General features: G+C 38.1%; 1 protein-coding gene across 1 annotated transcript; it reads left to right on the plus strand.

The window, feature by feature from the left end:
* Positions 1-11395: 11395 nt before the first annotated feature.
* On the plus strand, positions 11396-15609 carry LOC108665439 (AP-4 complex subunit beta-1). The gene is made up of 4 exons (XM_018152190.2): positions 11396-11662; positions 11900-12012; positions 13430-13598; positions 14173-15609. The coding sequence occupies exons 1-4, from the start codon at positions 11639-11641 to the stop codon at positions 15517-15519; spliced, it is 1653 nt and encodes a 550-aa protein (XP_018007679.1). The 5' UTR covers positions 11396-11638; the 3' UTR covers positions 15520-15609.
* The last annotated feature ends 870 nt before the right edge of the window (positions 15610-16479 follow it).

The following is a 16479-nucleotide window of genomic DNA, read 5'->3' on the forward strand; positions in this document are numbered from 1 at the left end:
CTCCTGAATTTGCAAGGTACATAGTTTTTGTTCATCGTTAAATGCATTGCACGATTGATAAACTATGAGCAAAGATCTCGTTATAATCTCATGATCCGGGTAACATCCCTTTACGTTAAAATAAGTTCCACTTGATTTCTTTGCTTGATGAAATATTTTTAAGTAAAATGGAAATTAATATTACTTTTTCATTTCACATTAAACATTGTGCATATTATTATGATTTCGAGCACAAGGGACACAAGTATTTACCCTTAGGTAGCCTCCTACGGTTTGAAACGCAGGCTACGTGGTACCAGTCACGACACCGTTCGCCCTCACAAAATACCATTGTTGTGTCAGTTGGTTTCTTGCACGAAACTCCTAGAAAACAGCGCTGAAACCTACCCACAAATTTTTTGGACCCTATTTCAGCCAAGAAATCAGCAGTGGATGACTGATTATAAAAGTGGATTTATTGTTCGAAACAGAGATGATGATGGAAGTCTTCCTTTTATTCCTATTTGCATATAATCGTTCGGTATTAGCTCACGCTATTTCTTGAACTGTCCGCTTTAAAACTCATGGCAAACTATCAATTTTTAGTTTATCCTTGGCAGAGTTTCTTTTTCATAAAACATTTTAAACTGTCAGGTTGGTTGTACTGGATTTTACGTTATCCGAGTGGTCAAACGAGGCGCATAGAAAGTTCTCTGCTACTGGCAGTGCGATTTAACAAGGGAAAATATACAAATAAGCATGTCAACTCTTATATACTTAACGACAGTAAATCCTACTCTAGTACAGGACTGGGCGTTCGAGCTAGATACTATCTCCTAACAGGCACAGTATGATTACTCGAGGCGAACACAGCGGGAAAACAACTAAATACCATGAGAATACTATTTCAATTTTTCACAGATGTACATCACCCGAGGTCTGTGGAGGCGATAGCGTCCTGGATGAAACTGGCGGCGAAGCTCCGACGCGCCCTGGTCGTTCCAGTGTTCCTCGAGGCCGACCGGCGGGGTTTCTATTTCATAGTATAGATGCTGATGGCCCGATCGTGGTCGTTCTCTTCGCCGGGGATACTGGTTACTCTGAGTAATTTCTTCGTAGGTCGGGTAGTAATCTCTCGCAGATCGGGTGGTGCTTCTCTGTAGTTGTAGGTCGGCTTCAAGATAACTTGCTTGAAGCGGTAGTTAAGTCGTAGTTCCTTTTATTCGATGGTAAGTCGTGAGATCTCAGAGTAGTTCCACTATTTCGACAGATCGGTTCCAATATTTCTTCTTCGGTTGTCTTCTTCTCGGTCGGTTCTTCTCGGTTCTTACAACGCGGTCGGCTGAAGTTGTCTGAAGAGACGTCGTGACTCAAGAAAATAACGAACACCACAATTGTTTCTAAACATTCACTGTTCCCGGAATACGTGCTACAAACGACGTGCGGCAAGATCCTCCGCGCTCGACTGACTCCGCACTCAACTGGCTCTGCGCTCGAACTCTGGTGATCTAAATTCCGCACACAACACGATGTCTTCTCGGCACGCTGGCCGACTCGCACTGAGCTGCCTCTTCTCCTACCTCACTCCTTTTATAGCCCCGTTCGCTACCCGCGTGAGGCGTCCTACACCCGCTTTGTTTTGAATTTTAAACCGTCGGCTTCAATCAATCTTCAACGATTCTACATATATTAACAATTTTGAGATACTATGAATTTCTATACTAATCATGACAACCCTAGTGGAACTTTGGCTGAAATAGTAATTTTTTCATAACATGTCGGCATAGTGGCAAACCAGAGCTTTTTTAGAATCGGTTCATTTTTAATTTCCTTATTTACTCAAGATTTGAACCAATTTCTTAAGTATGATAATGCTGGTATCCAGGATACTTTACTGGTCTACTTGTAGGACTCAAAAATGAACTTGAGGGCATAGTGGCAAAGCAGAGAGTTTTTTAGACTCTCCCTCAAGTTCATTTTTGAGTCCTCTAAGTAGACCAATAAAGTATCCTGGATACCAGCATTATCATACATAAGAAATTGGTTTAAATCATGCGTAAATGAGGAAATTAAAAATGAACTGATTCTAAAAAAGCTCTGGTTTGCCACTATGCTTGAGGGAGAGTCTAAAAAACTCTCTGCTTTGCCACTATGCATGTCGGTACATCTCAAATTTGTTTCGTAATAACGTCGCATGATTGTTCAACTTTGTATTTTTTTACACTCATTCAAAATGTACCTGTTTTCTTTTTTCATCAGAAGATTTTAGAGTTACATCGATCCCACAGACTTTTTCTGCCCATAAGCAGACGTACACTCCACAGTCAAAACTGTTCTTTTGACGCTCGATGTCCTGAGGTGCATTGAAGGTCCATTCGAATTTTTTGGATTCCTTTGGTTGGATCCATTTTAGCGCTCCCAAAAACTGTGACAACATTTCAAAGATCAGCCTATTTACTTCATGAGTGCTGTCCAGACATGCTATTACTTCGAGATTTGGGCAAACTATGCACAAAATCCAGTGGTATCCTCCAACGTTCACAGGACATATTATCACGTCTTTTTCTAAAAGTTTTTCTCTGAGTCCGTAAGTTAAGATTCGGTCAGTGATGCCATGTTTCTTCAGGCTTTCTACAATTTTAGTGTCCATATGGAACATGCTTGCTTGTTCTGAAGACGCACTTTCTTGATAGAGCGACACTCGTGAGCAAATGAACGCATCAACGATGTTATCGTTGATCCACGACCTGGCTTCCAGACTCTTGAAATCGTGATCGTCAAGAACGTATGGGCCTATGTGATGAGATACATTTTCTTTTTCTGTGGACTGCTTCTCTTCTTCAAGTTGTTGGTCAGGCTTCATTTCCATTTCTGTGTTTGAAGGGGCTGATTGTTCTATATTTTCGAGTATGTCTGGAGATAGGATCAACGAACTGAGAGAAGAATCACTCTGTTCATTTCCCTCAAGAAGCACTTCTTTTGCCATTCTTTCTCCCGTACCTGCGCTTCTGAAATTTTTTGATGCATGGGCGAGATCAGGCGAACGTTTCTTTCTTTTGAGAGAACACGAATTTAGTATATTTTCCATTTCGTCAACNAATAAAAATAACAAGGCGGACCGGCAAACCTCTGAGGGAGAAAGCCAGTCGGGTTAAAGTTAATGAGTAAACAAATCAAATAATTAAGGTTTTGAATACTTATAACTTATAAGAAACTTTGAGTCACAAATTTACCGGTTACTTTAGACGTTTAGAGATCGCAATTCACTCACGTGCTACCACGGCAAACGCAACTGACTTTCTCTCAGTACGTCGTTAGAAGCCGTCGAGTGAGGTCTGCGAAGATAGATAGTGGGATTACCTTCAAAACGGAACAACCCGAGTTTGGAGGTCGTTTTGATACACTTTATTTTAGCCATTAAAAATGCTGCTGCAGCGTCGGGAAGAACGAAACCCTGACTAATAAGGCATTCTTTCACTTTCCGTTTCAAAATACTTGTTTCTCTCTTCATTTTGGTGGAGTAACCATCATGGCAAACATTATAATACTTTAATTCATATTTTGGAATATTTCAAAGACAAAGAATAATTGAATATCATCTGACATCTGGTATCTGCTTTCTTGGGTTCTTCATAGAAACATTATTGTTCAAACAAGCCATGATTCACTTGACCTAAGATACTTTGCAAAAGCGGCACAGATGCTCCCACCACGCACCATGGCTGCATCAGCGCTACTACTACTTAAACTACTAGCCACTCCCCACTTCTCCAGGTCCAGTGCAGAAATCAACACATCGTTGTTCCTCTTGGCCGTGTCTTGGGTTGGGCACTTGCCGCCTGCCGGCGCATGCCTCTGAAGTGGCTGAACCCCTATACATAGTGATTATTAGTGTATGACTTGTATACTATGGGTATAGGATTTCAAATCAATGCATGCATTCAAATAAGGCCCACCCACGGCCAGTGTAGCTGTCAGCTCACCTCTCTTCAGAAGTGTGAAAGGCTGAAAGCTTTTGCCGCTTGCCGGTGAAGGTGTGTTTTACGATCGGTCCGTAAAGTAAAGAAGCGTTGATTGGTTCAAAATGACATAAGACCAGGTTCTTTTGAATAACCTATTACCTATAGAATTGCACCATGTAAAATTAGTCAGTTAGTGACACACCAGAGATTAATTAGAATCAGTTCATTTTTAATTTCCTAATTTTCCCAAGATTTAAACCAATTTCTTATGCAAGATAATAAAGGTATCCAGTGTGGAATTCTAGAGGGATAATAAATTAACCAGTACAGGGTGGAATTCTAGAAATGGAGGTTCACTTATAAAAAAGCTTTCCACCCAAGGTGGAATGCTTTCCTTAGATACAGTGCTCTGCCAGGTGACTAACTATAAATGAAAAGGAGGATCAAAAGTGGACAAACTGTTTCAGTTGTATAGTACCTCAGATTTGTTATAAAATTGTTTGAATGTCTCTTGTTTGATAGATATTCTCTATTTTTCTTTTATTTAGTGGATTTTTTGAAATTTTTCCAGGTTTTTTGTTTGTAATGATCAAGTTTAAGTTAAGTATTTAGTTAACCAGTACTGTATTACATATACCATATTTGGGGGCGGGGCTTATGGGCACAACCCATCACAGCTGGAAAGCATCCCCATCAACCAATCACAGCTTGAAAGCATCCCCAAGGGGCTAAAATCACAATCCCATAAACCAATCACAGTTGAAAAGTGATAGGATATGTATAATGTATATAATAAAATGGACTGGAAGTGGAAAGTTCCTGGACTTTCCAACCTTTCAGGTCCTGCTTTCCAATATGCTATGTGTACTGGTTAATTTAATATCCCTCTAGAATTACCAGTACACATAGCACATTGGAAAGCAGGACCTGAAAGCTTGGAAAGGCCAGGAACTTTACACTTTCAGTCCATTATTTACATATCCTATCCCTTTCCAGAATTCCATTTGTGATTGGTTTGTTATTTTAGCCACCTTCAGCTTTCCAGCTTTGATTGGATAATGGTTTTGTAATATTATCTGCTTTCTAGCTGTGATTGGTTGATGGAAATGCTTTCAAGCTGTGATTGGCTGATGGGGATGCTTTCAAGCTGTGATTGGTTGTGCCCATAAGCCCCGCCCCCAAGTATGGCACATGTACTACAGTACTGGTTAACTAAATACTTAACTGAAACTTAATCATTACAAACAAAAGGCCTGGAAATTTTTCAAACAACCCATTAAATATAAGACAAATAAAAAATATCTATCAAACACAAGATATTCAAATAATTCTATTACAAACCTAATGTACTATACAATTGAAACATTTTGTCCACTTTTGATCCTCATTTTCATTTATAGTCAGTCTCCTGGCACTGGCAGGCTGGTAGAGCACTGTATCCAAGGAAAGCTTTTCACCTTGGGTGGAAAGCTTTTTTATAAGTGAACTTCCATTCTTAGAATTCCAGCCTGACAGTATCCATGATACTTTACTGGTCTACTTATAGGACTCCAAAATGAACTTGAGAGGGATTCTAAACTCTAAAAAACTCATTGCTTTGTCACTATGCGCCCTATACACAAGGCTAGTAGCGTGGAGCCGTGGACAGTTCAAGTGGCTGATGAACTAGCGGCTAGTACTATCCCTGTATACAGAGGCACCTTGGCAACCAGCAGCTCCAGCTGCTGTCCCACACCCTGCCAGCCATGCGTGCTACGTCTTGTGCTTGCAGTGCACGACTTTCAAGTTCCAAACTTCCAACCATTAAAACAGTTACAGTTGCTGCAACTTGCCGGCGCTAAGACAGTAAGACGCAAATGTCGCCTTCTTCTTATTGTTTGCCGATTGTTTCTTCGTAGAAGCTACAAATTACAATGGACATTTCAACAAGTCTTCAGATACTATTGCAAAAGCAAACCATCATCAAAGCTGATTTTCATGTCTTACCTTTATATTGGCTAGCTGCCACCCATTTTGAAATCTTGTTGAAAGATGTAGTAGTCATGCACCCATTTTGTTGAAATGTTGAAAATGCATATTTTGTTGAAAGCTTTATTTGCATTTGTCATTAGGAGATAACTAGAAGAGGGTAATGAACTAACTAACAATGTCTGAAAGAAACTATATTGTAGCAATGGATAAATGGGGAGAGGAGGAGGTTGGCAACTTGGCAAGAGTGGTGGCTGGGGGGGGGGTGTAACTTGTAAGAAAGAACAAGCAATAATAAAATTTGAATAACCAAATGCCAATGATATAACACAAAAAGTCATTCAGGGCCTAAGAGGCCCCATAGCTAATATAAATATCAACCAATAACAGAGTGAATAACCATAGTACCATACTCAGATACTGTGCTGTCTGTGCAGTGTGCAATACTTGACAAATAGCAATAATAAACCAATGAATTTCTTCTTGAACTTCTCTCTCCCTTGATTTCATCTCACCACAAACTTTCCAGTTTCCACCTTTCTGGCCTCTCCTCTTAAATTTAATGTTGCTTCCACTAGGCTTGATCTCCCTTTTTCCTTCTTACTAACAAATGAATATGCGATGCGTGGCTGATGGTCGTTGCAATTTGCAAAGGCCTGACCTGAAATGTCTTTTCTCAGAGTCACCATGCCCCATATCCAAACCCTATGAATTTTGAGATTCATATCTATGAGCCATATTTACAGTTTTATTCATTCAAAATGAATAGGAAGGTTGCCAATTTTACGAATGTTTGTGGGTGCATTGTCAACATTGTTTACGAAGCACTGCATTTGCAGTGCTTCTTGTCACTGGTGTCTCTTTGCTTGCTGATGTTGTTGATTGTTGTATTGCACTTCATCAAGGATCAAAGTAGAAGGGTGCACTATAGACCCTGATTGTTTTATTTAGGGTCTCCTGCATTATTGCATTTCCTAACCGATCTTTTTGAAAATTTATTGCATATGGTAGCCATTCTTTTTTTTTCAAAAGTTTTTTTGAGAAGCCAAATGAAACCAGAATAGATATCACATATAATATGTTGGCTTGGGACCAATTGTATCATGTTTATGGGACCAATCCACGTTCTAGCCCATGAATAAGTTTCTTTTTCTATCAGATTCGCTGATTGGCTTTGATTGCAGAAAAATATCATCTGATTTATCTGCTGCCCAAAGTTTATAACTAAATCTCACAGGCTAGTCACATATGTGTTGTAGTATAATGTGGCCATGTCGACCACAGTTGATTTTCTTCTCTGTCGATTGTCATTGCTTTCACATTTGGTGATTACTGTTGCTACAATGACTATTCTTGATAGGTGAGCAGAATTGCTAGTGGCTGCGTCATCTGAGTTATCTGAATCTCAGTATGTTTTGTTTGTTGCTGCTTCTATGAAAGGTTCAGTAGCAAATAATTTGATCTTCGTGTTATTCTTCTCTTGAAATCTCAATTATTTCAAGGGACAATCTGCCAAAAATACAATTAAAAAAAGTGACTCAGGATGAAAAATCATAAAGTAGTGTTCAACATACCTACTTCCAAATATTTAAACTTTCAGGATATATACTCCTAACAGCTCTAAAGATAATAGTTCACTAATAAATAACAGAAAAACTGTAGATCTAAGATCTAGATAAATAATTTCTAAATACCAAAAAGTTTTTGAAATACAATGTGTAACTATATCACAAAGAAATCTACTGGGAAAATGAGATGACCGGAATCCTTACACTACTGCCGACTCGGCACTCGGCAGTAGTGTAAATGGAACCGCTAATGTAATGGAACCGCTGTAAAAATAAAAATAATGTAATTTAATGTAATGGATACATATAATGTAATGGATAAATATATAATGTAATGTAATGGATAATTAAAATTATGTAATGTAATGGAACTGCTCGGCACTGAGTGCCGAGCAGTTCCATCTGGAACCAGACAGAATATTTCATGATCTAAATGACTTTAGAAACATTGTTACTATGTGTCTCTAGTGGGTGAGACAAACTCGTTGTCTGCTTATGGATTTAGAGGTAACTATCTAAGTGAAAGGATAATGAAACAATTTCTCAATAAAATTAATTAAGTGATTAATTAATTTAAGATAATTAATTAAACAAAATTAATCAACACAGTGACTGAATTATGAAACAAACTCTATGGGTATTAATAATAATAATAGCAGTTTCAGCGTCTATTAGGCCATAGGCCTGTTGCAGATTCTTCACATCGCAGAACATTCACAGCTTGTTGCGGTCTTGAACTCGCAACTCACTGCTCCAATTCTGCTGTGCTTAACCGCCTGGCCTCCTTGCCGATTCTGACCAGAAACTGGCACACAGAGCTGGGATTGAACCTGTGCCTCTCTAGTGCATCAATCTCGACACTCTGAACTTTAACCATTGGGAACCACTAATAAAGTAATGTGTGGATTGCAAATGTGTATTGGATTCTAACAGGGTACTAGAAATTAGAGCATGGGCAGGTGGAAGTAGTTTGTGTGCCAGTTAACTGAAAAGCATAACTAAAATTAATTGACGGAAATTAAATTGGCAACACTCATGACAATGCTTTGGAACATGAGAAATATTTTAATGTAATTTAACCACTCATGGCCATCATGGCAATTAAGATGATAAACATGCTTGAAGCATAGATTAGTGGAACAGGAAACGGAATCATAGTTAATGAAGGTGCAATGAACAAATCAAGATTTCAAGGTTAAAACTCTGAACTTAATGACTGTAGATAATTAACTGAACAAATAATATAACTTGACTAAAAATGTTAATGAAACATATCGGCACTTTAGAAAAGCATTACAAACCTGGGACAGCATAGCTGGTACAGACTAAATAAACACATAATACAAGCACATAACAAAATGCACATTCAGAAAAACCTTGTAATGACAACAGTTAAATAAAGAACCGAAAGTCTCTATTGAAAATTGTGAAAATGAAGCTTAAGTAATAAAAATTTAAGCAAGACAGAGATGCTCAGACACTTAGCATCATCATCTTATCATTAGCCTGAAGGGACAACAACAGCAGTCAACTCACCTAGGCAATAGTCCTAACAAGCAATAATAGCCTTCTGACTTCCCAATTGATCAGACAAATTACCACAGCTTCACATCAAGGCAATGACACTGGTAATGGAAAATAAATTGATGCTGGAACGAGATAAGAGAAAACATGGCAATGTTAATAATGAATACATCAGAGATAGGTAAAAATCAGCTAAATGGGAGAAGGCAGTAAGGGATGTTCTAAAATCTAGCTTAATTATGCTCCCTGCAACAACATTATATCACGTAATACCATCTACAGAACTAAACGTACTCTCTTCATCAATAAAATTCTGCTTCTGACTTATAAATAATATATTTTTAGAACGAACTACTTACCTTTCTCTGCAATGATGTCAAGCTCTTCTGTCTGACACCTGGTACTTACAATCTTTTAATGTTAACTGAGCAGGGAGTATTCAGTGCAGCAGAACCAAACGTTGCCAGAACACATCCAAGATGTGTATCAAACCTACGCATCCACTAGTATATTGACTTGACCTTAAAATTTTATTCGGAATCAATTTTTTCTGCTGGTTCCAAATGGAACTGCTTGGCATTAATGGGTTAATCTTATGTATGATAATGCAGGTATACACTATCCATGTTACTTACTGCTACTGGTAATTATAAAACTTGCAAAGGAAAGCTAGGAAGTGCAACCAGAGCCTCTTGTTTGCCACTATTATCCAAAATGAATACAGTACATATACTGTTTTTACTGTGTGTGTGTACCTGTTAACTTAACAAGTTAGAAGTAACTAATGTAACATATCTATGCAGAGTGCAAACTATGCTCAAGTTTCTGAGTTTTGGATACTGAATAAAGTTTTCCTACTGTTCTTGGATCCACAATTATTGCAGGATATTCTTGCTAGGTGAATTATCTTCCATCAAGCATTCAAGTGCTCAATTACCATCAATAGAAGTGCAGGATATACCCGTAAGATTCCAACTCTAAAGTTATTGAAAATGTCACTTGGGAGATACAAGATTCTAGTAATAAGTTGGAGTTTCCAGTATCTGCCTGTTTATTTATATTACTCTAGTAACATGGGGTCATGCTGGCCGCAACTAAAGCTTTCCTGCCATTTTTATAGCTGCCAGATTCCCTCATGATGAATAACCTCATCTGTAATAGTAATAGTTAGGGCTGGGTTGGCCCATGAGATTCCAAATGCATTGAAATGGTCACTTATGAGCTGTGCAATTTCGCTCATAACTAGGAAAATTCCAATCTAGCAGTCATGGGCACATTCACACATGGTCACATAGGTACCTTTTTTTTAGTTTAAAATTTATTCAAAGCAAGTTGATGAAGTCAATATATATCTCTCTCAATGATGATGGTTATGATTACTAGGTATAAATAATGATATGGCATATCTGATAAGGTTATTAATGTATCCTCCAGGCAGCTGATAAGTCTGCTGCTTGCTAAGGGCGTGGCCCAAACCGACATTTTGGTTCTCACCGACGGTCATCTATACCGTCAGCCGGGGCAACCCGGGACTGGCGGGTCAACTCGGGACGCACCTCTGACACGTCGTAAAACAGTCATAGTAGCGAAACTAATTGGAATATTGCTAAACTAAATATAGTGGCCTAAACAACAACATTTTTCCTATCTATGTAGTATAAAGGAAAACGGTAATTAATGTTTATGGTAATATCATATCAATGAAGGAAAAACTAGTAAAAGTCACAGAAAATGTCATTTATTCTACCTCTACATTGTCTACAATGAAAGAGGAGGACTTCAGAGTACTGTTAGTAATGGATGAGTACGCTCTGCATGCTTCAAATGTTTTAAAATGAAGTTTTATTCCCAGTGTCCCGAATTGCCCCGTTCGACGGGGCTACTCGGGACACTCTTTTTTTGCTTCTGGCACCTTACGAATAGCATATGGAATTTTTTTGAAGATGCCATTCGATAGCCCTCGCAAAGAGCTATAAAATGAGCCTAAACTTGTTTATGAAATGTTTCATCGTAAGAAGTTATTAACAAAAAACGCTCAAAACCGTCCCGAGTAGCCCCGGTTGACGGTATACATGATGAAGTCATGCCCCAAAAATCTTACGACTTCTACGTAATATCACTTGCTCATTTTGTTGAATTTAAAATTTAGTAGCTCAAATAAGCTGTTACGTTTTTAACAATTGCAAAAAACTCCCATTTTAAATATAGTAAAGGATGAAACTTCATTTGAACCATAATGGGAATGTGAAATTTGAACTTCATTTCATGAGTTGAAATTGGTCCTCAAATTTACAAATATAGGTAGTTAATTTTTTTTCAAATTCATGTATCAAAAATGGTGATTGATTCAATTGATTTCTCTAACTTTGTATCTACTTGGTATATTTTTTGAGTTGCATATCATTTTCATGCAAGGCCAAGAGAAAGCTACCTATCACCCTTGGACTAGATGTCAATTTTGCAGCCTGACATTTCTCTGGTATTATTGTTATCATTATTTTTTTGATTGTTCATGCCCAGCAGCCCAAGTATGAGTAGACAGGCATTACAAGGTAGATAAACTAATTTTCTAATACTGGGTCAAATAGAGAGTACAATTTTCCCATTTCAGCAGAAAATTTGAAATTAAGTCTGAATATGACTAGTGAAGCACTAAAAAAGGTGAGCATAATTGCAAGTTAAAGAAGGAAGAATTTTATTATTTTCTGCACAGTTTAAATTTTCACTATAAATCAATTATAAAGCAAAAAATTTTTTTTGGTCACTTACAATTTTACTCCAAACAAATTTTTTATGATTTGAAAGTCCCTCCATTGGGGATGCATATAGCTAGTTCCTTATGACATCATAATTAAATTTTTTATTCAAATTTATATTTGAATATATTTATTTCTGCAGATCACAAGACGAGAGCCTGTAGCTACCAGCCAGCTGGTGGAGCTGCTAGCCTCAAACAACCCTGAGGTGAAGATCCTTACAGCTGACTATGTGGCACATATGCATTCAACCAGGTGAGAATTTTCATTCATCCAACTGAATTCAGTAACAAATTAATTCTCTGATTAGTCAATACATGGTCTAGACTCCAGAATTTAGTAGTCTTTGGCTTATGTGTTTTCCTCACCATAAAATACCTAATCAAACAATTGTGTATTTAATGCTATTTGTTTGATACTAAGATTAGCAACTGTTGTTTTTATAGCAATGACATACATACGTATTAAAAACTGCTTATTTGATTTTAATTTACACAGGATTGAACTGTCTTGACTTTTGACTCAGATTTGGTACCGTAAAATGGGGTAACTTTGACCACTTTTTTTTTCAAAATGATGCCATTTTTTTACTAGATAAGTTAAACTTAAATTGAAACATGCAAAATACAGGTCTATACTCTAGCTTTACTCACCATAAATTGCTGGCTCCTGCCTCTCATAGTTTTGATGTAATTTAAAAAAAAGTGATGGTCTTTGTTACCCCAGCTCTTGGGGTTTCTTTGACCGGGTGGTAAAATCAATGTTATTTTTTAGTAAAATAACTCCAAATAACTCCAGGTTGTGGTGCATTGTAGTAGAACTCTTCTAGTTAAAAAAATAAAAAAATTGGAGGGGGTACTCCGACAGGCTTTAAATAATACCGGTAGCTCTTTTTTGTGGGTCACATTTATAATTTTTTAACCTATTAGATATGCAAACTTTTTAAATCTTTCTATTGTGTTACGTAGCCTCAGTATTAGGCCTTTGATGGCCATTGACAAAATGTTTCCATGTCAAATCGTTTTTGAGTTTTGGAGGTTTTTGTTAAAAAAACGAAAAGTGGTCAAAGTTACCCCGCCGGTCAAAGTAACCCCAGTTTACGGTACCTATATTGAATGTACAGTTCACTCAGGTTTGATGAGTTGAATAACTTCATTTTATAGATTGAGAAATGGTCAAGATGAATCTCTATTAAAAAAATATAACATGATGAAAAATGTCTGATTTTTCTCCACCATAATTTTTGATATTATTCTCCAACCAACCTTGTGGAGTGATTTATTTGATTAAAAAAATATGGTGGAGCAAATGATGTCCTTTTCTACTGGATCATGCATAAAGTAGTCTGTGAAGTCTAATATAAGTATCCTATATGCCACTAAGCGAAGATTTTTTATAACTAAACTGATAACAAACCACTGAAACTCCTTTTCTTGTTGTCCAGTGGCTGGGAGGATCTGGGTTTGCTGGTCACTAAGTATCCTATATGCCACTAAGCAAAGATTTTTTATAACTAAACTGATAACAAACCACTGAAACTCCTTTTCTTGTTGTCCAGTGGCTGGGAGGATCTGGGTTTGCTGGTCACTAAGTATCCTATATGCCACTAAGCGAAGATTTTTTGTATCTAAACTGATAACAAACCACTGAAACTCTTTTTCTTGTTGTCCAGTGGCTGGGAGGACCTGGGTTTGCTGGTCACAAACCTGTTATCTCGAGACTGTCACGACGCTAACCCTGCAGTTGCGGGCAGCGCCGTGAGTGCTCTTGCCGTGCTGCAAACAGCGCAGGAGGAGGCCCTGGCTGCCATACTCCATTGTCTCGACAGCCCTCACGCCAAGGTAATGTGGCATAGGTACATTGTCAAAAGTTCATTGGTATATAGTTAGCTTCTGACGCTTATGAACTTTGCAGTATATCTAACTTTAAATTTGTTTACAAGTAACTAGGTAAGTTTTTGTGTATTATCCATCCCCACTTCTGTTATGTCTCAGTGATTTTACTAATTCCCTTTTCATGTATGAAGAAATTGGTCACCAAGATTTTGAATCCATGTCACAAATACGTGACATTTTGCAAGGTAAAAATAAATTTTAAAATAACTATAAGAAATAAATACCCGAAAATAACTGAAAGACTTGTGGAATCGGAACAAAATGCAATAATTTTCAACACAATTGAGTTCAGTGACATCGCGATGTGCATTTCTGTATGAATCATCTTCTAATTTCTGTTCTAAATCTTTCTCTTAGTTGTGACACGTGACACATTTTGCTACGATTCTGTCAAGATTAAAATATCAATGTTTTAAATGACCCTACATTTTGGAAAAGACTTTCAATGAAAATGACTATCAACAAATTGGTCTTTCTATTGCCTAAATTATGAGGCTCAATCGTTTATTTATGACTCTAGGTACGGCAGTGTGCAGCGGCTGCAAGTTTGTCGTATTCCAAGACTCACCCTGACGTCGTGGTGAGCTGTGGTCTGTCCGACCGTCTTTACTCAAGCCTGCGAGACCGAGACCCTGTAGTGGTCGCCCGTTGTCTGGTGGCCTTGGACCACATACTAGCGTCTGAGGGCGGCGTGGTCATCAACAAGTCCATCGCTCACTACCTTCTCTTCAAAAGATTAAATGATTTTTCTGACGCAACTCTTGAAACAGTGCTTAAATTTCTAAGGAAGTACAACCCGAAAGATGATAAGGAACGTTTTGAGATGCTAAATCCTTTAGATACTTGCTTTCAGTCTGACTACCCTCCTGTATTGGTAGCAGCTTCTAACCTTTTCTTTCAATGGACTTCTCCATACCCTCATCTCAGAGCCGAGCTAGTCAAGGTGATCCAACCTGCTTTTTGTAAGATTTTCCTCAAATTAACAAGTGCTGAGACAAATATAATGCTCACTAATTTCTTTAAATCTTTAGGGAGTTGCACTAGAGAAATTTTTAACAAACACTACAAAGACTTTTTCATCAAACCTAGTGACCCTAATCACTTGAAGAAGAGCAAGTTTGAAATCATGTGTCTTATCGCGTTGCCTATCAATGCATCTGAATTCATAGAAAATGTTTACCCCTACTGCTCTGACTTCAATTGCTATGCTGATGCCATAAGTTGCCTCGGGGGCCTCGGCCAATTATGCACTAGGTCTCGAGAAAATGTGTTAGGTTTGTTATCGGATCTATTGGTAAGCTCAAGTGTTGACATTGTTGCGTCTTCTCTAGACTGTCTATTGCGAGTAGTTTCCTGTAACATGCTATTTCCTGAGAGCCTTAAAAACAGAAGCACATCGAGTGTGCTCAGTCAGCTTGCCAATCCAGACGAGCCTGAACCTCTGGCAAACCAAACTTTTGAAAATGTATGGCCAAGAGATCTAAGCTTATCTATAACTTTGAAAAACGCAATATCTCAAGCTCTTTCGCGTCCAGCAATACTTGAATGCCACCCCTGTTTAGTTTTATACGTTGTATCGACTTTAGCAACAGTTTTCGAAGACTGTTCAATAACATGTCTGGAGGCGTTGCAGGCGGAGCAGCATCGACTACCTCCCACCGCGCAGTGCTTGCTACTGACGACCGTGGCGCGGGTGTTCCTGTGTAGACCTGCTCAGTGCTACCATATGCTCGTGCGGGTGCTGAGGTCTGGTGTGGTGAGCTCCTCTGAAGAGGTTCGGGATAAAGCTTTTCTGCTGTACGCCATGTTGAAACTGGGGCCCAATGCTGCTAATCAATTATTATGTGGCACTGCACAGGAGACATAAAATTACAGTGCTCGATGCTGTTATTGGTTGTAAGGTCTCTCTATTCATTTTAATTTATATTTCAGCTTTTATTATTATCTGGAATATTAACTCGAATATAATAATTTTATTCGTTGCTCTGAATAAATAATTTTCCTGTGATGATATCTTGTGTTGTTGAATAAATCTGATGTTTGTGCTGTAATTCTAGTCTTCGCAATAAGTAAATTAAATAATTACGGGTGGTACGTTTTCATTCGACCTTTGTTTGGCAACGAGCATTTATAAATCTTAGCAATGCTGAGAAGAGGACTAGTGTTAGCTTTACAAATTTTCTATGAAGTAATTAGCATTGATCACTGTTAGAGGAAACTATTAATGTTATAGATATGCCTCCGTGACTGCGTTAGCTCCGGCATATTCGTTTCCAAGTTATTTAACAATTCTCCATCAATTTAATAATTGACCTGCAGCAATTGTCCGATTGCTGCAGGTCCTGCATTGAGTGTATCCTGGATACCAGCAGCGTAGTAGTATAGTATAGTATCTTCGGCATTGAAGAATAGGCCTGTCGCCTATTCTAGTATTTTTCTAGAATAGAATAGAATGTCGGCGTTGAAGAAATAGGCCCATGACCTGTTGCCGATTCTTGAACTTTTCGTGACTTTATTCACAAGGGATCCGGCCTTTGGAACCCGATCTTTCCATAGCTGACGATTGATTGAGATAGCTGCTGGACTTATTGCCTGGTCCGTAATTTGCTAGGCATTTTAAGACTGAACATATGTTCCTGCATAGCTTCGTGACTAGACTGGCCTTTTGATAAAATCTTTTCAAGGGACGGTAGGTTTAAAATCGTTTCTGGATTTCAGTTCTTCCGTAGGATACGAGGCATTTCAAGACAGTATATTGTCTCGGATAGCTCATGACAAACGTACGCAAACACTACTAAGTGAATTTATTAATTCTTTTTTTTTTTCT

This window comes from Hyalella azteca, unplaced genomic scaffold, assembly GCF_000764305.2.
Source record: "Hyalella azteca isolate HAZT.00-mixed unplaced genomic scaffold, Hazt_2.0.2 contig12760, whole genome shotgun sequence".
Classification (NCBI taxonomy): domain Eukaryota; kingdom Metazoa; phylum Arthropoda; class Malacostraca; order Amphipoda; family Hyalellidae; genus Hyalella; species Hyalella azteca.